We start from the raw sequence: 23438 nt of genomic DNA, 5'->3' as shown, positions 1-23438 counted from the left end.
GGAGGCAGCCGAGAATATGAAAAGAGACTCCACAGGGTCGCAATAAGGGTAAACTAATTACAAACTCCTTAATAAGGCCTCTACAACCCCGGTTAGAGTTGCAAAGATATTTCCATGGGTGTGGGGAAAGAGGGACTCTGTTGCACGTGTGATGGGGAGTGCCCAAGGGTCCAGCCTTACTGGCTGGATCTTAATCGAATCATAGAAATAATTGGGAGGAACATACCATGGGACCCAGGTATCATGTTGTTCGATATAAGCCCTCCAGGTATTCAGTTCCAGTTCCTGAACCCACACTACTCAACATCGAGCAAGCAGTCAGCTGCTAGGGTGGTCCTGGGGCAGAATGGAGGAGAGCAGAGCTCCTGCGCCCAAGGGTTGATGCTTGGTGGCAGAAGGAGTGGTTCACGATAGTAAATGAAAAAATGAGAGCATACTTTAGAGACAACCTGCAAGGCTTTTCTAGGAAATGGGGACGCTTGATTGAGGTCCTGGCAAAGAAGAGGGTATTAACCTGTCCAGTGAGACCCCAAGCCCTAAATCTGCTGGACTTTGTACACTCTAAATATAAACAGTTGAACAGGAGTACTAAAATACTCTATTTTATTTTATTAGGCCTGGATACACTATGTAAAAAAAGAAAAAAAACACAATATATAAGTATTAACATCACACTACTATCTTATACATGTACACATTTACCATGGGGGTTGTCATCAGGGGCCCCAACACTGAACATACAACGGTATGACTACCTCATTCAAGAACCAAAAGCAAACTGTGTACAGTACAGGTTGGCCAGGCTTGGTGTTAACTTGACCCGTAAATGTCAAGGACAGCTGTGAAATGAGCCAAGTAAAGAAAATGTGACAATTACATTGCGTTATTAAAAAAAATAAGCCCTCTAGTACTTAAAAAGTCCTTCTCTGCTAAAGTGAGTAGACTTAAGAGTCACTAGTTCCAAGAAGAAACATTTACAGAAAATTGGAAGGCATTTGGAGTGGAGGAACAGAGGTTGGTAAAAAATGTTCAAAGGATGCAGAAACAAAATGTACAAGAGTTTAGGGGTCCTCTCCCAATCCCACAACACTAACCCAAGCCCATGGGAGCAGGATCCTCGGCCAGAACTCCACCGATCACGACCAAGCAAGGGAGATGTAGGGTCAGGACTTGGTGCCCCTGCAAACCTGTGGTTGAAGGAGAGGAGAAAACAGCTATGCAGGCTCGACCCTTTACCCAAATTAACCTTACAACCACCCCTTTGGTTCCTAACTCCACTTGGCCCACTTCTATCTAAGCTCCTGATGCAGCGGGACCTGAGGTCAAGGATGGAGTGGTCACTGTCTGGACTGGGTCCAGCTAAGCGATGGTTCTGAGAATCAGTGAAACTGTTAATCATGCTGGAAAAATGGACAACCTAGGCACTCAGAGGCAGACCTCCATGTGTCCCACGACGAGGCCCCCATGACGAAGAGACCCCTTCACCACCCCCACCAGCCCCCCCCAAACACTGCAAGCAGGCAGCAGTGACTATACCCATAGATGTGGCAGCAAGCAACGCACGTGGCAATCACAAAAAGTGCTCCTCGAAGGCCCCTTTGAGTCAGAAATTAGCAAATACAGGAGGAATGTTCTTTGCCCACACGCTGAAGACCTGCAGACTTCCAAGGTGAAACCAGGAACTGCAACAGGTGCACAGTTGTGTAACTGAAAGGAGCTGTTCAGCCCACAGGACGGTCTGGGATACTTCTGAAGGCTCCAGAGGACAGGATCAACATGTAGGGGCCGAGGCTAGTTGGCCCCATTAACCCAAAGGTTGAAGCACTGCCAAGACTTTACAAGATAGGTACAGAGGAACAGGACTTGGATGGAGGCAATACTGAAAGTCTTCAATGGTCGTCCACATGTCTTCAACTGGCTGCAACTCTTCCTAGTAGTCTCAGCTTCAACAAAGATCTGAAGAATGCCAGGGGTCCTTATATCATATTTTAGCTAGGGTCATCACTGCCCTCAAACAGAAATGATGTTCACCATTGAAACTGGCACAGGCTGTCCAAATCTGGACAGTTTCTTCCCTACATCTGCCCCAACAAGACAACCCCTCGCCCAAGTGTAGATTGGGAGCAGATAGTCCCAGCTCCCACATTCAGCCAGATGCAAGCAGCGCCGATTTGCCCAGAAAATATCTTTCCTTATATAATATTTCCTGATTCAAAAGGCCAAAGGACAGGGCAAAAAAAAAAAACACGTTGCGTGCCCATTTTGGGTATTTGGTCCTCAAAAAGGCATTACGATGCAAAAGCAAAAGTACAAACGTTAAAACAAAGCATGGTAGAAAACTATCTGCTCCAACAGAACATCCTGGACAGATCATGCAGGTATTTTATTAAAAAGGCAAGGGGGTGCTGTTTCGCACCAGCGAACGCTGCTCCGCCGGGGCTGCCAAGTATCCCAATAAATATCCTGCATCCCGATAAAAATGTGAGTGCTGCTGCTACCAGAGAGAAGGGCAGTGTGTCCACAACACCCCTGCGAAATCCTGAAAGAAATCAGGGCTATCCCTGTAAAAACAGAGCCTCCTCTCTACCCCTGACACTGACCACGCGGCTACACCGCCCTGGGCCGCGGGGAGCAGCGGAGCCCAGAGGGGGGTGGAGCACCGAGAGCTGGGCGGCTGACCCCGAGGATACCTGCGGGGAGGGAGCTCCTACAACAAATAAAGCCGCACCACGGACACTGGTGAGGTGGGCAGTGTGCGGAGCCTGCCGGGGGGGGGAGAGGGGGAGAGTGAGGAGCGGCACAGGAGAAGGAGAGGAGAGGAGAGGCGCACAGGGATCGGCCTCTGACAAAGCGCACGGATCTCGGACCATAATCGACCCCCAGAACCGGACAGAGGACCGGAGCAGTGAAGCGATCAAACTCACCCCCAGGAAGGAAGGAATGTGGGGAGGGGAACGCGACCTGAGAAACCCGACTGCTGCTACAAAAAGGAGATCCCGGCGACTAGAGAACTGCGAATGACAGCACGGATGACACCATCCGCTCACAAGGCCTGAGATGGGGCAACTGGCACCACTGCCATAACGGAGCGATAGTCAGCCAGTGAAAGAGGACAGATCTGGCTGTGCGGTGCGACGGCTGTCTGGGACGACACCCTGCCGGAGGGCCCCCGTGGGGCAGCGAGAGACCGACGTGCTCGATGGCTGACATGCAGGGCTGCACCTTTCATAATCCAACTGGAGACCAACCCGAACAGTGAAGGCCTCGAGGGCTGCGCACAGGAGATCACTCAGGCTGCGGACGGCCTTCTGACTTCACCCTTATCCTGCTCGAGCAAGTGGCCCCTACTTGGCCAGACCCCATGCAAGCTCTGGAAGGCCACAATCCCCTGCCGACAGGAGCCACACAGACACCACAAGTGACAAATAAGGGGGGGGCTTGGAAGAGAGAGGGGCCCTAGGTGAAATTCCCCCCTCTGCCCCCTTGGCAGCATCCACAGCCCCTGAGGCACATTTACACGAGGGGCATAAAATATAAGAGGTCAGCCCCCACGGAGAACCCATTAAAGAGCTCCGCTCCTGCAGGGCTGCGCTAGACGGCACCAGCCACATAGATACCATCAGTCCAGCAGGAACTGGGCTACTCAAGCCGGCCACACTACAGAAGCAAGGCTAAAACTCTGGGATGCCTCACAGTCAGCGCCACACGTGGCCAGCACATACCACAGGACAGACATTTCCTGATAATGCCATACTGGCAATACAGGCCGGCTAAAACACCAGTGAGCACTGCGTAGCTCTGGGAGACAGGACCTGAGAGAATGATAAGGTGAACGCACAGGCTGCTAGAGGGGGGAGAAAAAGGGAAATGAAGGTCTCCAGATCCCACACAATACCACATAGTGAACCCACGCCCACTGCAGCAGCGCATAGAAGCCGGGAACTGGCTACCTCACCGACAAGGCGCACTGCAGGAAGTGCAACCGAAGAACTCGCCTATCAGGGGAGGGCGTTGGGTCCAGGAACTGAATGGAAGACAGGGACCCACTATCCAGGACCTCTTCCCTCTCCCCCACAGATATCACATAACGGAGACCCCAACGAGACTCTAGAGCACCCAACAACTTTACCACACACTGAATCACCTGGGGCCACACAGCAAGCGAACAGAGGACTGCCTCGAGCCACTCAACTACAGCAAAAGATGGTGAGAGACTTGCCCTGTAGAGGTACAACGCAAAACAAAATTGACAAATACACGATGAGCACCCCAGCAAAGGTCAACGAACCAGCAAACAGCATGGGGAGTGGTGCCACACCTGGGGGAACAAGTCAGATTCCGTCATTTACAGACATTTTGGCAGCCATTAGCGACTCCAGGGCCTCGGTAGGGACCAAAATTGACGGCCTGGCCTCTGAGGTCTCCTTCTTACGACAAGACCTTAGAAAATTGACATCCAGAGTGGGGGAACAGAACAATGAATATCCAACACAGAGGATCTCTGTCAAAACAATGTAAGTCTGGCTGGAACAAATTGAGCGGAAACTTGCTGTCCTCGAGAACAGGGCGCAAGACCGCAAGGGAAGATCCCGCCGGAATAATCCATGCATACGTGGCCTCCCGGAGAGAGAAGAAGGGCCATCTATGGAGCTTTCCTGGAAGACTGGCTATCATATCTTTTGGCCATAAAAAACTGTCAAATTTCTTCTCTATTGAACGGGCACACAGAATCCCAGCGGGCAAACCAATTCCCAGGGTCAATTCCCAGGGACGGTGATTGCTAGACTCATGAACTATCGTTACGGAGATACAATTCTCCACATGGCACGTGCATTAGGTTTTCATTAGTTCATGGTTCGGTTGGTTTGGGTGACAGGTGCTTCAGGTTTGGGTGAAGTACGGGGCGGGAGGGCAGGGTGGGGTAGTTCAGGGGATTTAGTTTAAGCACAAATGCCTAGTGACACGACCAACTACGCCCAAAACCCATGAAAGAACAAAACAGCGTATTCTCCACACGTGGCACAAAGGGGGCTGGGAGACCGCTCCCAGCAGTTCATACAATCACATTGCTCTGATCCACTTTTTACACTTAATGGTTCAACGGTTTGAATTTGAAGTACACAACTGTGAAGCGACAGCAGGGGCCAGGGCCTAGGTTCCCTTAAAGTGACTAGCATGGTAGGGAAACTTGGGATACACTACATCCTTCTAAAAAAAAAAACACAACGGGAGACACCCAGATGTGACACAGACACAGATCTCAGGGCTGACCTGGAATCTAAACGGCTTGGGGTCAGGTATAAAATGTAAACTTGTGCTCTAGTATCTTAATCAACTCTCCCCAGATGTATCCTTTATCACAGAAACCCACCTGCAGAGCACCAACTGTGGTTTCTTCAAAAAATCCAACTACCCACACACATCTAGCAGGGCTCTCTAGAGGCTCTAGGGGTGTCATGATGATCCTCTTGCATAACTGAGTCCCATTTAAGGCCACAAAAATTAGAGCGGACCCTCGGGGCAGGTTTGTGATGGTACTTGGGGATATGAGGGGAGAGTCCTGGGGTCTCATAGCAGTGTATGCACCTCCCACACTGACGGCGGACCTCCTCAATGAGCTGCAAACCATTATGTTGGAGGAACTAGTGGACTCATGGGCAATAGGTGGGCCCTTCAATGAGGTCACGAAGACCGCCCAGGACAGATCATACAGGGGCAATAGGGCTGTGGACATCCCGACCAAACTGTGCACCTTTGTTGAAGTGACAGGGCTATCTGACACGTGGAGAGCAACACGCATCAGATGCAGGCTATTCATTCTACTCCAATGCACATAGATCTTTCTCTAGACTCAAATAGATCTTCACTCCCCGGAAAATGACCCATCGATTACTATCCACAGAATTCCTGTGGCGGGGCATATCGGACCACTCCCCCCTACTGATTAAACTAAAGGGTACACAACTCAAGCGAGAACCCACCTGCCGCTTAAATACCTACTATCTGGGGGTACCCGGAATAGCGGAAGGGCTCTCTAACAAGACATCGGAATACTTCGACATAATGGAAGAGTCGATAGACTGTCCAATTGTAAGATGGCAATCATATAAAAGGAACAAGTTACTTACCTGTAACTGTTGTTCTCCAGCATGGGTCTGGCATGGATTCACATGCTCATGAATATTCCCCGTCGTCAGGCTGGGAATCCTCGGTAAAGAAAAAACCAGTATCAGTTTCGTTTCTGATCTGTCTTTCGTAGTAGTAACCAATCACTGGTCTCTGCGTCATACTGACCACAGCCAATGACTGCCCTCTACCTAAGCCCCGCCTCTGGCAGCCATCTTCAGATTTGGAAGCACGTGAAGTGGCAGTATGACCAAGTGAAGAGCCGCAGAGGGGTAGGAGGGAGGGTTCGCATGTGAATCCATGCCAGACCCATGCTGGAGAACAACAGTTACAGGTAAGTAACTTGTTCCTTCTCCAGCATGGGGTCTGGCATGGATTCACATGCTCATGAATAAAGAATACATAGCAGTACACACATGCACAACCACGGGAGGTGGCAAGGCTCAACATCAAGCATTACATCAAACTCAACATTAAGCATCTTACCTCCTCACCAGGCTCACCTCAGGCGAACAGGTTGCGCAGCACTGCTTGGCCGACCCTGGACTCCTCCCTGGAATCCCGATCAACGCAGTAGAATTTCGTGAAGGTGTGCGTCGACCTCCACGTAGCAGCCCTACATATGTCCAGCAGGGGCACACCAGAAAGGAACGCTGTCGTAGCTGCGATCGCTCTGGTGGAATGGGCTCTCGGACGGCCAGGCAGCGGTCGGTTTGCCAACCGATGACAGTACATGATACAGCCGGAGAGCCATCTGGAAATGGAAGCCTTCGAGAGAGCCTTCCCCTGATTGACAGGTCCAAAGTTCACAAAGAGTTGTGACGTCTTCCGAAAACACTTCGTGCGGTCCACGTAGAACTTCAGTGCTCTAGCCACATCCAGCGAGTGCAAAGTCCTCTCAGCCGGCGACGAAGGCGACGGGAAGAACACAGGCAACACCAAGGGTTCGTTGAGATGGAAGTCCGACGGTACCTTGGGCATGAAGGAGCGGTGCGTCCTGAGCACTACCCTCGTGTCGTGAAAAGTCAAGTACGGGGCCTTGCAGGAAAGGGCCTGGATCTCTCCCACCCGTCGTGCGGAGGTGATGGCCACAAGAAACGCTGTTTTCCACGACAGAAACATCAACGGGGCCAAGTGCAGAGGCTCGAACAGAGGTCCCATGAGCTTGGTCAGCACCACGTTGAGCTCCCACGCCGGGGCCGGAGCCTTCACCGGCGGGAACAATCTGAACAGTCTCTTCATGAACTCTTTCACCAGACGATGAGACCACAAGGACGTCCGCCCCGTGGTTCTGGTGTATCGGGAGATCGCAGCAAGATGAATCTTGATGGACGCGTGTGCCAGACCAGCTTTGGCCAGCGTCAGCAGGTACGGCAGTACCTGAGGAGCCGTAATCCGTAGAGGGTTAATCTTCTGTGCGTGGCACCAGACAGAGAACCTCTTCCATTTGTGTCCGTAGCATTTAAGAGTCGAGGACGCCCTGGCCTTTGCAAGAACCTCTCTGCAGTCGGCCGGTATGTCGTATCCTCCAAACTCTAGCACTGCAGGAGCCAGGCCTGCAAGTTCAGCGATTTCGGGTCGTGGTGGAGGATGGCGCCTCCTTCCCTGGAGAGTAGATCCGCGTCCACCGGCAGCTTGATTGGCGGGGACGCTGACAAGTCCAGAAGGTCCGGGAACCATATCTGCCTCGGCCACGCAGGTGCGACGAGGATCATCCTGCACCGTGACCTCTTGAGCTGGTTGACGAGCCGGATTAGCAGTGGCAAAGGAGGGAACGCGTAGAGGAACAGGCCCTCCCAGGGGAACGAGAAAGCATCGCCCATGCTCCTCGCCTGGGGAAACCTGCTGGCGAACCTCCGGCACTTGGAGTTCGTCGCTGTCGCGAACAGGTCGATCTGGGGTGTGCCCCACCGTCGGAAGAGGCGATCCACTAGATCCTGCCGTAGTTCCCACTCGTGGCACGAGCGCAGCTCCCTGCTGAGTGAGTCGGCGATGGTGTTTTTTATCCCTGCCAGATGAAACGGCACCAGAAACATCCTTTGGGCGACGGCCCAATGCCACAGGTCCTGCGCCTCCTTGGACAGTGCTGGGGACCTGGTTCCGCCCCGTTTCCTGATGTAAAACATGGTGGTGGTGTTGTCGGTGAAGATCCTCACCACCTTGCCCTTGAGGGACGGAAGGAAGGACCTGAGGGCCCAGAACACTGCACGGAGCTCCAGGACGTTGATATGGAGGGACTTCTCCGTCGGGAGCCAAAGGCCTCTCGCGTGCAGATTTTCGGTGTGCGCTCCCCACCCTTCCAGGGAGGCATCCGTGGTCACCGTCTCCTGGTGGTCTGGGGTCTGGAAGTCCATGCCCGCCGTCAGATGCGCGCGGGTGCCCCACCACCGGACCGCTCGGCGGAAACTCTCGTCGAGTGTGATCCTCTCCTCGAAGCCGCCCGTCGTTTGGATCCAGCGCGCGTCCAGGAACTCCTGCAACGGGCGCATCCGGAGCCTGCACATGGGAACGAGGTAGATGCAAGAAGACATCATTCCGAGGAGGGACTTGATGGACCTCACCTTGGCCGCGTCGGAAACCAACATCCGCTGTACCTTGCCCAGGATGGACCTGGTCCTTTCCTCCGACGGGGAGGCCAGAAGGGACACTGTGTCGAGCTTCGCTCCCAGAAACAGTGCGTTTTGCGCGGGTACCAGGTGGGACTTGGCGTACTTCACGGAGAATCTCAGGTCCGTGAGAAGTTGGACGGTCCTTGCAGTGTGCTCCACGGCGAGCTCCCTCGTCTTGGCTCGGATGAGCCAGTCGTCCAGGTAGGGGTAGACGTGGATCCCCTCGCGGCGCAGCTGCGCCGCCACCGGTGCAAGGCACTTGGGGAATACCCTGGGTGCCGACCGTAGTCCGAAGGGGAGGGCTTTGAACTGGTAGTGACGCCCTTGGACCACAAACCTGAGGAATTTTCGGTGCCCCTTTCGGATGGGAATATGGAAGTAGGCATCCTCCAAATCCAACGACGACAGGAAGTCTCCTTCCTCCAGCTGACCCAGGACGTGCTGGAGGGTGACCATCCGGAACTTTTGCGCCTTGATGAACTTGTTCAGACGTCGCAGGTCTAGGATGGGGTGCCATCCTCCCGTCTTCTTCTTCACGAGGAAGTATCTCGAGTAAACTCCGGAGCCCCGAAGCCTCTTTGGGACGAGTTTGATGGCGCCCTTCCTGAGCATTGCCCTTACCTCCAGGAGAAGCTGAGGGACGTGAAGCTCTTTCCTGGCCACGGGGGGGACGCGCGGGCACCTTCTTTGAAACTCGAGCGCGTGGCCCCGGGCTAAGGCGTCCAGCACCCAACGGTCGGTGGAGATGGACTCCCACACGCTGACGAAGCTCGCCAGCCGGCCTCCCACCGGGGTGCTTCGGTGGGGGCCCAACCCCACAGCCGGTTCAATCCTGTTTCGACGAGGCTTTGCCGCCTTGACCTCCTTGGCGACGACGGCGGGGTCCGCCAGACTTGCCTCGTCCTCTGTAGGCCTCCCGAGACGACGAGCGGGCCGCTTGACGGTAGGTGGAGAAACCGCCGCCGGAACCTTTGGAGGCGCCCTTGCCTCCGCTGCTCCGAAAGGGCGTCCGTCGTTGCTGCAGAACCCCCAGGGCCCGGGCCGTCTCAGTGTCCGCTTTAATGGCCTGAAGGGAATCGTCCACTGTTTTCCCAAACAGGTTGTTCCCATCGAACGGCATGTCCAGGACTCTGGTCTGTACGTTTTGACGGAAGTCCGTAGCCTTGAGCCATCCACGCCGCCTAAGGCACACGCCGTTGCCCAACTGGCGAAACCCAGTGTCGGCGGTGTCCGTCGCAATAGTGATGGCGTGGTCCGACGCCACCTCACCTTCCTGTAGGATCTCCAGGGCATCCGCCCTCTTGTCGTCCGGTAGGAAGTCCAGCAGGGGAGCCAGTTTGTACCATAGCTCCCTGTCGTAGCGGGCCACGATAGCCAAGGCGTTGGCCGCTTTAATCGTCGTCGCTGCAGACGAGATGACCCTGCGTCCCATAGTGTCCAATTTCTTTCCCTCGCCGTCCGGTGGGGAAGTCGATGTGGAGGCCGCACCCCCCCCCGCTTTCTTCCTGGCCGCCGCAGAGACGACGGAGTCCGGGGTAGGCTGCGCCCGGAGGCACAGGGGGGCCGCGTCGGGACCCGGTACTTCTTCTCGTACCGGTCTCTTCTAGCTGGTGTAGTGGAAGGGTTCTTGAGGAGGGCGAGGCCCTCATCCCAAATGTCGTCCAGTAGAGGCACCGCGAGGACCGTCTTCCTCTTGGCCTCGCGCCGTTGATAAAGGAATCCTTCCTTCTTCTTCTCCTCAGGGCAGAGTTGGAAAAGCTCGGATGCCCTGGCGATCATGGAGTGGAACGAACCAATCTCGTCGGGCGGAGAAGCCCTGGTGGGAGGTGACGACGGAAGATCCTCGTCGTATACCTCATCGTCCGTACCCGTCGCTGCCGTGTCAGTCCCCGTATCATCCCCTCGGGTGGACGGGGAGGAGGGCTGGACGGTGCGCGACGGCTGAAAAGGAGGTGGAGGGTGAATCCTTCTTTTCTTGGGCGGGGGAACACCAGAAGGTCCCGGTTCAGGATCCCCCGACGGGAGAGGTTCCTCCGTCGGCAACGGTAGTCTCGTCCTCATCTCTGAGCAAAAGGACTGTATAGCCAACAAAATGGCCGCCGAGTTGTCTTGCGGCGCTGGCAGAGGGGAATCCGACGGGCGATCAGGGGCCCCGTCGGCACCCTCGACGATGTCGTCGTCGCCTGCGTCGGGATCCATCCCGACGGGCCGGTCTTCTTCCACGCCAAGGCCTTGGCTTAAGACCTCGATCAGCTCTTCCTCCGAGGTTGAAGCCGAATCTACGACGACGCCCTGCCCCCCCCCTTTTTCTTCCCCGCCGGGGATTTCACAGGGGTCCTATCGATGGGCACAAAAGAGGACTCCCTCCGAGGTGGCAGGGAGACTCAGCCTCGAGGTCGCCACCACTGGTGTAGCCTCCACAGGCTGAGCCAGGGTCGCCGCGACAGTATCGATAGAGGGCTTGGCCGGATGGATTAAGGCCTTCTCCACCTTAGGTGCGCTCACCGCCTTATCCTTGAGGGGGGGGGGGACACTGCCTCGCTCACCCTCCGATGGGGCCTTCGAGCTCAACCGGGGCCTCTCCAGGAGCTTTGCCGGGTGCTCGCCCTTCCTCTTACCCGACCCAGAGCGTTGGCTCGTGGCTGAAGGTGCCGGGGAGGGTGCGCCCTGCCTGGCGCCCGTAGAGCCCGACCGTTCGGCGCTCCCGGTGCCAGCGGACTCGCGGTGCTTGGCCTTGTGTTGGACCCCCGTCGCCGGGGCGTCCTCAAAGGTCTTAGAAGACCGCTCGGATTTCTTCCTCTTCTTCTCGCCTGACGGGCTCTTCCCTTCCAGCCAGTTGGCGAGACGCTGATGGCGGTCCTTCATGGTCCGCTCCGACATATTGCCGCAAAACGCACAGTCCTTCTCCACGTGCGTCTTGTCCTCATGTAAGCAGTAGAGACAAAAGGAGTGTTTGTCCTCCTTAAAGACGTTCTGCAGCTGGCATCCAGGGCAGACCCTGAACAGCTTTCCGGGCGTCGAGCTTCCCTTCTCCTGGGCCATGTCCGGGCCTGAGAAGCTTCTGGAGTCCTCCAAAAGCGTAGCTCGACGAAATCTTCACCCTTGAGGGGCGCAGACGAATCCGACACGGGTCCCCGTTGATCGGATGGAGAGTCGGTGGAGCTTGAGGCTCTTTTGACCGAAAAAAACGAAGTTTTTGAGCAAAAAACATGAAAAAATAGCACTAACGCTCGAGAGCAATAGCACGAGGATCCCAACACATGAACGTGCGGTAAAAATCTGAAGATGGCTGCCAGAGGCGGTGCTTAGGTAGAGGGCAGTCATTGGCTGTGGTCAGTATGACGCAGAGACCAGTGATTGGTTACTACTACGAAAGACAGATCAGAAACGAAACTGATACTGGTTTTTTCTTTACCGAGGATTCCCAGCCTGACGACGGGGAATATTCATGAGCATGTGAATCCATGCCAGACCCCATGCTGGAGAAACTGATTTCATTAAATACGAAAAAGCATTTCTGGGAGTGGCACTAGGGGCGGGAAAGAGGCTAACAGCCGCCACCTTGGGCTCTGCAAACAAGATAAACATAGACTGGTGATCCAACGAAATGAGTAGGTGTGCATCCCTGGTACGACGAATCTACAAAGCAAGGGGATGTCCCCGGAAGTTTCTGAAAATATGGGGGAAATGGGAAGAATGAACTCTGAACTCATAACACCGGGATCACCACGATATAATCGGACTGTTACCCCGTGGGTCGGAGAACTCTAGTGCCCCTATCATGATATTCATAGTCAAATGTCCAGTTTCTGCCCTGTGACCCCACTGACTCTGCTCCTAATGCTAATGTGTACTTGTATTTTTCTTATTTGATAAAACCTAATTTAAAAAAAAGAGTTTAAAAAAAGGGGGGGGGGTTACAAATAAGGTGATGTGTGCAGCCTAAAAACAATGAATCTCAAAAAGGGAGGCAGGGTTCCCCTCCCCTGCACTGCTAGCCTTAGGGACTTAGCAGTGACCCCAAAACAGGGGAGCTTAACAAGATAAGTAAAGCATAAAGGCTTTACTTAACTTCAAAAAGTCAGGCCAGGAATCAAATAGCAAAAGATTGGGGGCCACTTAGGTCAATAGAGGGAAAACTGCAAAAAGAAAATCTTCCTATCAACTGTAACGTAATTTAATGGACTGTTCATATCATACATAGGGCACACACAAGATAAGTAAGCATTTTTTAAAGAGGCCAGATTGTCTTTCTTCCCCGAGGAATGAGCTTGGTCAATAAGGAGCCAACCTATCCTAGAAAAAACAGGTGTCTAAGGGAGTAAGTCCTGTCTGCGTGCAGCTGTTGATGGGTCAAATTAATTTAACCAGAATCGTTGCTAGCTGTGTCGTAATAAGAGTAGAGGTTCTCTTCCACAGGTCGGTTTGTGAATGTAAAAAGTAGGAAACCATACCTGATCAACTATTTGTGGATTGGTCTGTGCAGCCTCCAATAACCGTTTTTCCATCTCTTCAAGCTTCTTCGTCGCTTCATCTCGCCTGCTGATACTCGTGTGCATTCTCTCTTAGAAAGGACAGTTATGAACCAGATGAGAAATTAGTATATCCAGATAAAAGGTACAGCCTGAGGAAATGCCTCTTCTCCTTATGACATTAAAAGGGGCAATTTCAAAAGAGCAACACATTACTAGAATGCAATATTTTATTTACAGGCACGGCATCACACAAGAATATATATATATAAATGTTATTCTTCACCATTCCTTCATTTTACATTTGCAGGGCTAAAATCCGTCAACACCCGTCCATACAAAAGAGAAGAGATTGATATAGCAAAGCAATTCCTTGATGTAGAACGTCAGTCTTTAAGACCTTGCACATCAATTCTCATATAATAGGAGGTTATAGAAGTGAAGAGAGGAAAATAAAGAATACAGGCCTTTTAAACTGTGGAACACATTATGAATAGAACACACTGGATGTAGGACAAATGTATAATTCTAGAAAGTATCAGAGTGTGGTTAGCAAAAGACTGAAAAGGAAAACAGTTACAACCAGCTTTGCTACTCACAACAAGTGTTGACATTTGTTGACTGTCTATGCTTTCTGTGGTGTCGGGTATTGAGCTCATATGAAAGGTACTTGTATCACTTTCAAATTATTGTCAGTTGTGGTAAGACAGAATCAGGAGACTTTAAAAAAAATACATTAAAAAAAAGGTTATTTTTTATTAAGTGGTTTAACAGCGTGCCAGAAGAGAGTTGGCGTTGCCACATTAAGAATACTTTGGGGGCAACCCAACCTCTAGATGAACAGCATACAATAGATAAAGCAAGATGGCTTTGTCGGTCATCCTTGCTTTGTCGGTCATCGATTGATAATGTCTCACTCCTGATAACAAAACTACTGAGATCACGTGCAGTTGGACCCAATGGCACATACCCATCTCAAGTTATCGCCTCGCAGCTGGGCCAATGCACTTCATCCCCTATTTATTGAAATGGGGTCTAGTGGAATAGTACCAGACTTGTGGAAAGAGTACCATTCTTCCCGTGTACATAAAAAGGTTGTTGGAAACTTCCATCTAATTGTCGCATGCTATTCAAGTTACATATTCCAGCAACATTTTTTACACGTGTGCTTCTCAGTGAGCTGAATCAATTGATCAATGATTAACAAATTCTACCTAATAACCAAACAGGCCTTAGAGCAAAATCAAGTACCACCCAAAACTTATTATGTTTTACCTCAAACAAAGAATAAGCTTGGTAAAGACACAAATGTGTATGTGGCGTTTATTGATTTTAGCGCTGACGTCGCGGGTCCTTAGGAATAAACTATGGAACAAACTAGTGAAATGGAATATTCCTGATGGCCTGTTACACATGATTCAGTTGCTATATATTGATACTAAAGTCCGAGTGAGAACCAATGGTGCGGGCCAAATAACTGAGCCCTTTCCTACTGGGCGTGGTGTAAAACAAGGCTGTATTCTTGTAGCTACCTTGTTTAATCTCCATCCGGCTGACCTGGTAGCAGTGCCGAGACTAGTGGAAGCTCGCCCAGTAAAACTTGGTGGACTTAAATACAGCTGGTTAGGGTATGCAGAGGACCTTTTGCTTTTGGATCACACTCCCGATGGCCTCCAAGCCCTACTGGATGCCCTGGGAGAGTATGCCAACAGCAACGGTCTCCGGATAAATAGTGAAAAAAACAAAGATGGTAGCGTTTTTTGGTAAAACTAATAGCAAAATGTCAACTACTCTGAAATAAAAACTTGACGATAAAGATGTTGAATGCGTCGAATGTTCTAAATATCTCGGTATATTCATTGACAACAAGCTGAGTTGATCTCAGTAATGGACAGCGAATAAGGCTAACTGCATGAGAATCACTCACACCTTGAGTAATTTTATAGGAAAACAAGGGGTCTACCATCAAAAGCATCCTATTACTTTACTCCCCTAAAATAGTCCCCTGTATGGTATATGGAGTGGATGTATGGGGGTGTAATCTTCGATCTGAACTTGCTAAAACATAAAAATGAGTACCAAGAAAATGATATGGTTAAATTGGCATCTAATGTCAATAGTGGTCCCTTTATTTCATATTGGAAGGATTGTACCACTAGGCCGAAATACACAGACGCTCACCCTAATAGCACCATCATACGCAACTACTTGCTATGTAAATTCAACCGATCTGAAGTCCTAGAAATAGAGGGTGCAAAGATAATACCGCATAATGAATTAAATTGCCGTTTATGTGGGGAGAACACTATTGAAACGACCGACCACTCTGTATGATTGTGATAGTCTAAAAGCCATGAGAGCGAACTCTAGTTGGGCATATTCAAATAAGTTAGTTGATGGTATTCAGCTCTTGTGTGGGTCCAATTGATGGAAGAAAATGATGCAAATTTAATACATCACATGAAGACATTTTATGCAAAAAGTATGAAGATTTTAAAAGAATTAATTAATAATGTAAATAAGTTTTAGCGAATAGGTGGAATTCTTTAAGAATAATGAACTGTTATGAGAGTAGGTTGTAATATTTCTGTATTTATGAATGTATTATGATGTCTGTAAATTGTGTCTCTTCTACAAAGCCAATGTTAGCTATATGTACAATAAAATAAAAAATAAAAAGTAAGTAGTTCACAATCCTACTCAGTCTGATGTGTGGAGCCCTACCTTAAATTAAAGAAGTCTAAAGGGTTCTGGTCAGGATGTCCTACAAAGAAAATAAAGTCCATCGTCCAGAAAACCTGTTCTATTGTGGATTATGTCCCTACCTCTTTGAACAGAGAAAAATCTTTTTAAAACGCAAGGTTTCTTCCCCAACCCAGGGATGGTGACTGACTTTTGAACCTCTCATCTCTCCTAGTCGCAGGTAGCACAGGTTTCAAGCCCTTTGCAGTGTTTGTCGCAATAGCAAGTCCTGATTGCTTCTCTTGCTCCTAGTGTTGTCTTCTATAGACTCCCTGATTAGTCATACGCATTACACTCTACCGGATCGCTTATTTCGGCCTCCGGTTGACTAACCAACCTGGGTTCTCTGACTCACTGCTGTGTACAAGGTATTTTCTCTGGGTTTCCGACCCAGGAATCTTAATCTGCTCTCTCCAGTGATCGAGACCTTTTTCTGGGTGAAATCGTTTCTCAGCTGACCCTAAATTTAGGTTCCTGATATCCAGTCTTGGGATTGGGTGACTTTATTGAAGTTACTCACCGTAGTGACTAGAGTATTCATAGTCACTAGTCCCCTTTCCTTCATCCTTGTGGGCGTGACAGTACTGGAATCTTTGGCAGCAAACAATGCAAGCTACCCCTTTAAAATAAGTATAGCGTGTGGGGGTGGGGCCCCGGGCATGGGAACGCCCCTAAAGCCCCACCCACTGGCACCTGACGTCAGCCGCTTTTGACATATCAGACACTTTAATAACCGTGTGTACTGACAATTTCTAGCACCTGGCATACCAGCAAGGGGGGGGGGGGATGGGATGGGTGGGACGCATAGAGGAAAGGGGACAAAGGACTACGGGTACTCTAGTCACTACGGTGAGTAATTCAATTACTCATACGTCCCGTCCCCTTTCCTCCACCCTTGTTGGCGATTCCACTGAGACAAGAAAACTAGGTGGCGCTGTTACAACCTGTCGCATGCTTAGGAAAATGCTAAAAAGTTCCTCAGAACCGCTTGACCAAACTATGCATCCCACCTGGAACTGGTGTCCAGGGAATAGTGCTTACAGAAAGCAGACAGAGTGGGCCACCTAGCCGCCGTACTAAATACTTCCCACAAAGCATGCCTCTGCAAGGCGAGTGCCGTAGCTTTGGCCCGGACCGCGTGAACATGAATCACTGCGGTCACAGTCTTGCCCAAGGCCACGAAAGCTTCCAAAATGGCATGGACCATCCAACAGCGATGGAGGCCTGATTGCTGTGGGCCGCACCCCTGAACGAGAAACAGCCCTTCGACTTCCAGAAAGGCCTCGTCCGGTAGAGGTAGAACTTGAGCACTTTCCACAAATCCAAAGAGTGCAGCGCTGTCTCCGCCTCAGACTGTGGATTCAATAACACAGGCAAACACATTTCCTGGTTTAAGCGGAACAGAGAGGCCACCTTGGGCAAGATGTTAGTATGAGTGCACAAGATGACCTTGTCATTGTGGAAAGAAGTGAAGGGCTCACATGACGACAGCGCCTGCAGCTCGCTGACCCTACGTGCAGTGGTGGGAGCCACCAGCAGAACCGCTTTCAGCGTGACTCACCCGATGACAACTGACGCCATGGGCTAAAAGGGCTTGCGCTGAAACACCAGAGCAAGCCAGGTGCGCAGAAAAAGACAACTCATTGTTGAGGTAGCAAGAGATGGGGTCAATGTCCTCTTCAAGTCCCCAGAGGGAGAACCTGGTCCACTTACTCTTGTACTGCGAGCGAGTGGAAGGCCTCCTGAATGATCTCCCAATTGTTTTCAGAGAACTGCAAAGGCTAAAGAGTCCGCTGATTAAGAGCCAGGCTGAAAGAGCTAGCTTGGCCGAGTCCGGGTGCTCCACCGCCCTGTGCTGCTGAGTGCAGCAGCCCCTGCTAGGGACTGGAAGATCGAACGGCCCTTGCAATCGGAGGTGGAGGAGGTCTGAGAAACACGCCCTCGACAGCCATTGGGAAACAATCAGAATAAGGCTGCAGTCCACAGAGGTCTGAAATTTCCTTGAGGGTCTGCTGAAGGAACAAGGAGGAGGAGGAGGAAATGCATAGCATATGCGGCCGTGCCATCAGAGCTGGAACCCATCCCCCAGGGATACCCAGGCCTCGACCCCGCTCATGAGGCAAACAGGGGGCAGTTGGAGTTCTGAGTCTATGCGAATAAGTCCAGTTCCGGAAACCCTCACTTCTGGAAGACCGGTAATAAGGAGTTGGTGTGCAATTCCCACTCGTAGGTGTTGAACCTCATAGCGGGTGAGCTGGTCTGCCTCTGCATTGCTGTCCCCAGGGAGATGAACTGCAGAGATCCAGATGCCTTCCGGCAAAGCCCATTCCCAGATGGACACCGCCTCCATGCATAAGAGGGGAGACATGCCCCCCCCCCCCTGTTTGTTAAAGTAGAACATTGTTGTCGAATTGTCAGTCCTGACCAGAACGGTCTTGCCCCCGATATCATGCAAGAATGCCCTGATCACTAGGCCAATCGCATTGAGCTGCAAAAGATTGACATGAAGGAGGGACTCGGCCCTGGACCATGCACCGTGAATTGAGTAGCTGTCCAAATTAGTCCAGCTAGCCCAGGAGGAAGGAATCCGTTGTCACCACAAGGGATGGAGCATGCTGGGAGAATGGGGCTCCCACCACCACATTGCTGTTGAGGAGCCACAAGTGAAGGTCCGGAAGAAGATACAGGGGAATGGGCAGCATGACCAACTGCGCCCCCATTTGCTGGTACCAATTGGACGCCAGGTGGAGCTGGAAGCGTCTCATCAAGTATGGCATGTCGCATTTTGCGCACGCATTAACTCATAAGGCCCAGCAAATGTTGAACCACCACACTGATGATGTTTAATTGGACCCTGACGAATTGGCCTCCAGAAGGACTGAAGCCCATCAGTCGTGGGGAACACTTTCTGAAAAGCCGTGTCCCAGCTGACTCTGAGAAACACTACATCCTGGGAGGGGCTCAAATGCGACTTCCACTGGTTGACAGAAACCCCCAATTGGTGAAGTACATCCGCTAGCGGGAGTGAAATGCTCCAGATCCGGTCCGGAAACAATGGTGGCAGCGGATTTACTGCCACTGTTGTTTCCAGACCAGCTGACTCGTAATGAGGCCCATAGACATACTTCACCTTCGATAACAGACCTTAATATGGTCTTAAGCTCATTTGGATCATTATACGATAATATTAAACTGGAGTTAGCAGCACACTTGCTCCGATGTAGCCAAATTAAAGTGGGTATGGAGGAAACTCATGCCTCACTGGAAAAGACATTGCAAGCCTTTACCAGCTCATCTAAAAAACAAGTAGAAGAGAGGGTGAGGTGGAGACGCGCTAGATACTACAACAATAAGGCACACAAATAATATAGTTGATGTTTTAATTGTAGCAGAAACAGCCGACACGTGTTTCGACACGCTGGTCGTTCTCAAGGCATACGCGGGACAAATATGTTGATGAATCGTGGTGGTGTAATCCCACAAAAAAAAAAAGGATGATTGGCTAAATACAGAAAGCTTTTGGGATAGGGTTGCCAGTGGGCATGAAATTGCACTAACGATTAGCGTTTTACATTTTATTTTTACAGAAATTAATTTGCTAAACATTACTTGGTAATTATTTAAATGATATTAATGAATTTGAATAAAGACGTATCATCATGAACCTATTGTTAACCTTTTCAAATGATTGTTGGTGTATTGTGTATTGTTTTAATTTGCTGTAGAAATGAGCAATTTTACTATGTATTAATCGTGAAGAAAAATGGTGTATGTATTTTGTATTTATGGGACAAGTTGCTTTGTCAACCAAAACATGTTAAATAAAAAATGAATTACTCAAGGAGGTGTGTCTGGTCACTGGGACCCTGCAATTGACAGAAAGGTCAAGGGAGGTGGCCTGAGGGTGGCTATGGCAGGGTGGAGCCAGGGTTGAGGTAAAAGTGCATGCTGATAAGTGTTGGATACAAGGTGATCAAATATGTGCATTGAAGTCGGGACTTTGATGGTTTTCCTTGACACTTCTATACAAAAAACGCACATCTTTGTCATTTTATGAGGTTTTAGCTTAGGAGTGGAAAGAATAATAAATATTTTATTCATAAGCAAACCAGCAATGTTGGATCCCTTTTTCAATAGATATAAACTAAAGTGTACCCTTTTACAATAAATTACCTGAACTTCGGTCATGTACAATTCTTAAAATAAAAAGTACCTTTATTATAGAAAATTACAGCCCACAATCCTAATCCTTTTCAGCATATTTTCTTCCAGAATGCCAACAGTTGTCGGTTAGATCAATCGACATAAATACATGCAACATATACCCAGTTTCAAATACACGTCTGCAATACACTGACACCAATACTACGCTATTAAAAAAATCATGAAAAATAAAAAAGCGGACAAAGTTTTGCGAGTCCAATAATATATCAACAGAGGTTTTCTCTTTAAGATTAAAAATAAACTTCTGACCCTAAACAAAGATAAAAACAGAACAAGTTATATAAACGGATGGGTAATGTTGGCTCTGATGAATGGGATGTGGCACCTGCAGATTCCCGTTTAGCCAGTAGGCTGGGTCCAAAGAAAATTTCAAATCAGGTGTGCACACTGCTGGGTGGCACAATTTGCTTCGTCACTAGGGCACCATCTTGACAGTGTTCAGGGTAGAAGAGGCACATTCTCCCCTCTCAGCCCCAACCCAAAGCCCAAGAGCTCCCCCCAATATCTCCTGCCAAAGGATGGCCATACATATAAGGGATCGACAGAAGAGAAATCTTATCAGTAGCAATGTTACCCACAAGGTATGTAACTTTATTGTAATGAATACCATCTCCTCTACATATTCCGAATTTTTGAAAAACTTTCCAAGTAATCTCGAAAAAAATAGGGCTACAAAGAAAAGATCCCAGCTAAAGAGGAGATACACCACAGGCCTACCTAACAGTTTGTCCTTCCAGAGTGCAGACAATACTGCTTCGCAAACATGCAAAGAGGATCAAGTGGACAACATACAGATCTCATGAATTGAAACCCCTTTCAGGAAAGCAATCGTAGCTATGCAGGCCCTGCGGAAATGCACAATTCCTTCCAAAGGAGTTTTGTGCTGCCTCAGGACAAATTTCCATGTGGAGATGGACTACTTGGGCAGTCAACCCTTAGTAAGCATGGCCAAATGCTGCAAACAGTTCCTGTTCATTCAATGTTCATCCAACATGGCTAAACAGTGTAGACCCTCTTGGGGTCCAGCCAGTGCAGCATTCACTATGCATTGGATAAACGAGGTAGAGCGAATTCTTGAAGCTGAATCAAACTGAGCCATGACTCTTACTGAGACGAAGTTACGCCTGACGAACAAGAAGACACAAGGCCTTAGTACCATCTGCCTCAGTAACACCAAAGCTGCGGGAGAGGCCTCAGGCCTGAAGCGATCCAAAATTACCTTGATGGACTAATACAATATAGGTGGTGGCAAGGCACTCAGTCATGTGTAGAACTGCAGCTGCCTAGTAGGAGTTAGATTTGAAGATTAACAAGAACCCCTGAACATGGAGTAGTACTGGTCTGCTTAAGGGCAAACAGCACCCCTTGCTGACTGGACAATTTCACCAGTCATTTGTAGGCACAGAGGAATACCTCCACAACTGCCACCTGCAGATAGGCTACCAAGACTGCCATTGCCTTGGTGAAGACCCTCTGGCCAATGTTATGCTTTTGAGGCATACCGTAAATTGCCAGTGCAAGCCAGATGCTTCAAACCCCAGGATCTACCACTGGGGCTGTTGAGAAAGTCACTGGACAATGAGCCAAAACCAAGGACAAGACATTTTCAACCTTTTTTTCCAATGCCTTTGTTTAGAAATCACAGGTCTGAAATGGGCCTTAATGTTCCTGGTTCTCTTTCGGATAAACAAAATCTGAAGTAGAACCTTTTAAGATGTTATTTGGATCCCCTTTCAATAGATCTATTTAAGACCATTAACTCCTTCCAGGAGCAGCTCTGCCTGGAAATGCTCATTGTTACTGCTGCAGTAGATAGACTGAAGCGATGCAGTGGTGGTGGGGGCTAAGAATGGTGTTGGGGTACATCGATTTTATCCCAATAGAAAAGAGAAATTCATGTTGCGGACACCATTAATATTTTAAGAATGGATGCGATATTGTAACAATGTTGCAGTTTTGCATGTATCTAGGATAGTTAATTGAGGTTTGTAAAAGGATACTTTTAGTGTTATTTTGTCCATAAATTGTGTAAACATAATATGGGAGCAATTTGTACACGATGAGATTTAAAAGCACAAAAGTTGAAAAAGTATTTTGAATAGAGAATCCATTAAGAAGGAATGCAGTAGTTTTGAACACACTTACATAAAAACAAACATGTGGACATTCTTGTTCGGTAAAACTGGCTGGCCAAGTGAAAGGTTGGCAAAGTGACAGCCGCAACCACATGGAAACGGTTATTTGGAGATGAAATAGAAGGCTCAAGGGTTTTCAGCTTGGAAAATGTTACGCGAGTGGCCGAAGAAGCATCAGCCACCTGGCACTGTGAATCTAAGGTTATTGGCTAAAACTGTATTAGGGCGACTGGTAGCAGTGATGACTGCGGGCCCATGAGAAGGTTACTTAGATTAGCAGGAAAAAGATTATAGTGGAACGGAGGACAGATGGAGTGAACTGGTGGCCATACACTATGGAAAGGTTAGGGGATGCCAAGAATAAATATCCAGAGCGTCTGAGGGCATGGAGAAACGAGTCAGTGCCCAATCAAAGGAGCCTTTTTTGTTAGCTCACTATAGCCTCATGAAGTGTCCATACATAAACCATGTGTGTTAGATTTAGCTTTGCAGGTCTGTGGACCAAGTGAAAGCTGTACTAAAAATGTACTGTATGCCATGTTAGGGTTGTGTGTCTTGCAGGAAGAAACCAAAGAAGAGGGTTGGACTTGTATTTGCAATTTTATGAAAATTGTATGCCTAAGGGGGTGGTGACACAGTGAAGGCAGCCAATGAAATTGTGGGGATTAGATTGTATTGTATAGGGCCAATTTATTTGTATTTTGGGTAATGACTTCTAAGGAACAGGAGGGAAATGTGAGTGTGTGCTAACTGTTCTGAAAATGTTTATATACTGCAACTGTTCTGTGGTTCAGAGAGACTGTGGTTAGTTCAATCTCGAAGGCGGTGTTTAGCCTTTCTCCCAGCAGCCGTTGTGAAATAAACTTGGTTTAATGACCACGTGCATTCACTTCTTGAGAAGTGGGATATTTTATAGTAAAGCGATCCAAAGTCAGCCCTAACACTTGGAAATCAACCCTTTTCACAATCGGCATAACCCACTGGTCTGTGGTCGCAGCTCACCCAATCTTATCAAAGTCCCTCAGCCTAAGAACACAAAACTGTTTCCCTGGGCCATCTGCACCACTTTTTTTGCCCTTGCCTCTCAACTGTTGCAAGGAGGGTTCCAAGCGATCAATGTAAAGTGAAAG

General features: G+C 49.4%; 1 protein-coding gene across 3 annotated transcripts in view; it reads right to left on the bottom strand.

The window, feature by feature from the left end:
- BUB1B (BUB1 mitotic checkpoint serine/threonine kinase B) overlaps positions 1-23438 on the bottom strand; it is an 815340-nt gene that overhangs the window by 555788 nt on the left and 236114 nt on the right. For all 3 annotated transcript variants that reach the window (XM_069637517.1, XM_069637518.1, XM_069637519.1), the window contains one exon: positions 13190-13299. In XM_069637517.1, the coding sequence (XP_069493618.1) occupies positions 13190-13299 (110 nt within the window). The remainder of the gene's footprint in view (positions 1-13189; positions 13300-23438) is intronic.

Source organism: Ambystoma mexicanum, chromosome 14, assembly GCF_040938575.1.
Source record: "Ambystoma mexicanum isolate Mex_15411 chromosome 14, UKY_AmexF1_1, whole genome shotgun sequence".
Lineage (NCBI taxonomy): Eukaryota > Metazoa > Chordata > Amphibia > Caudata > Ambystomatidae > Ambystoma > Ambystoma mexicanum.
Note: the sequence above shows the minus strand (reverse complement) of the source record. Positions and strands in the feature narration are given on the sequence as shown.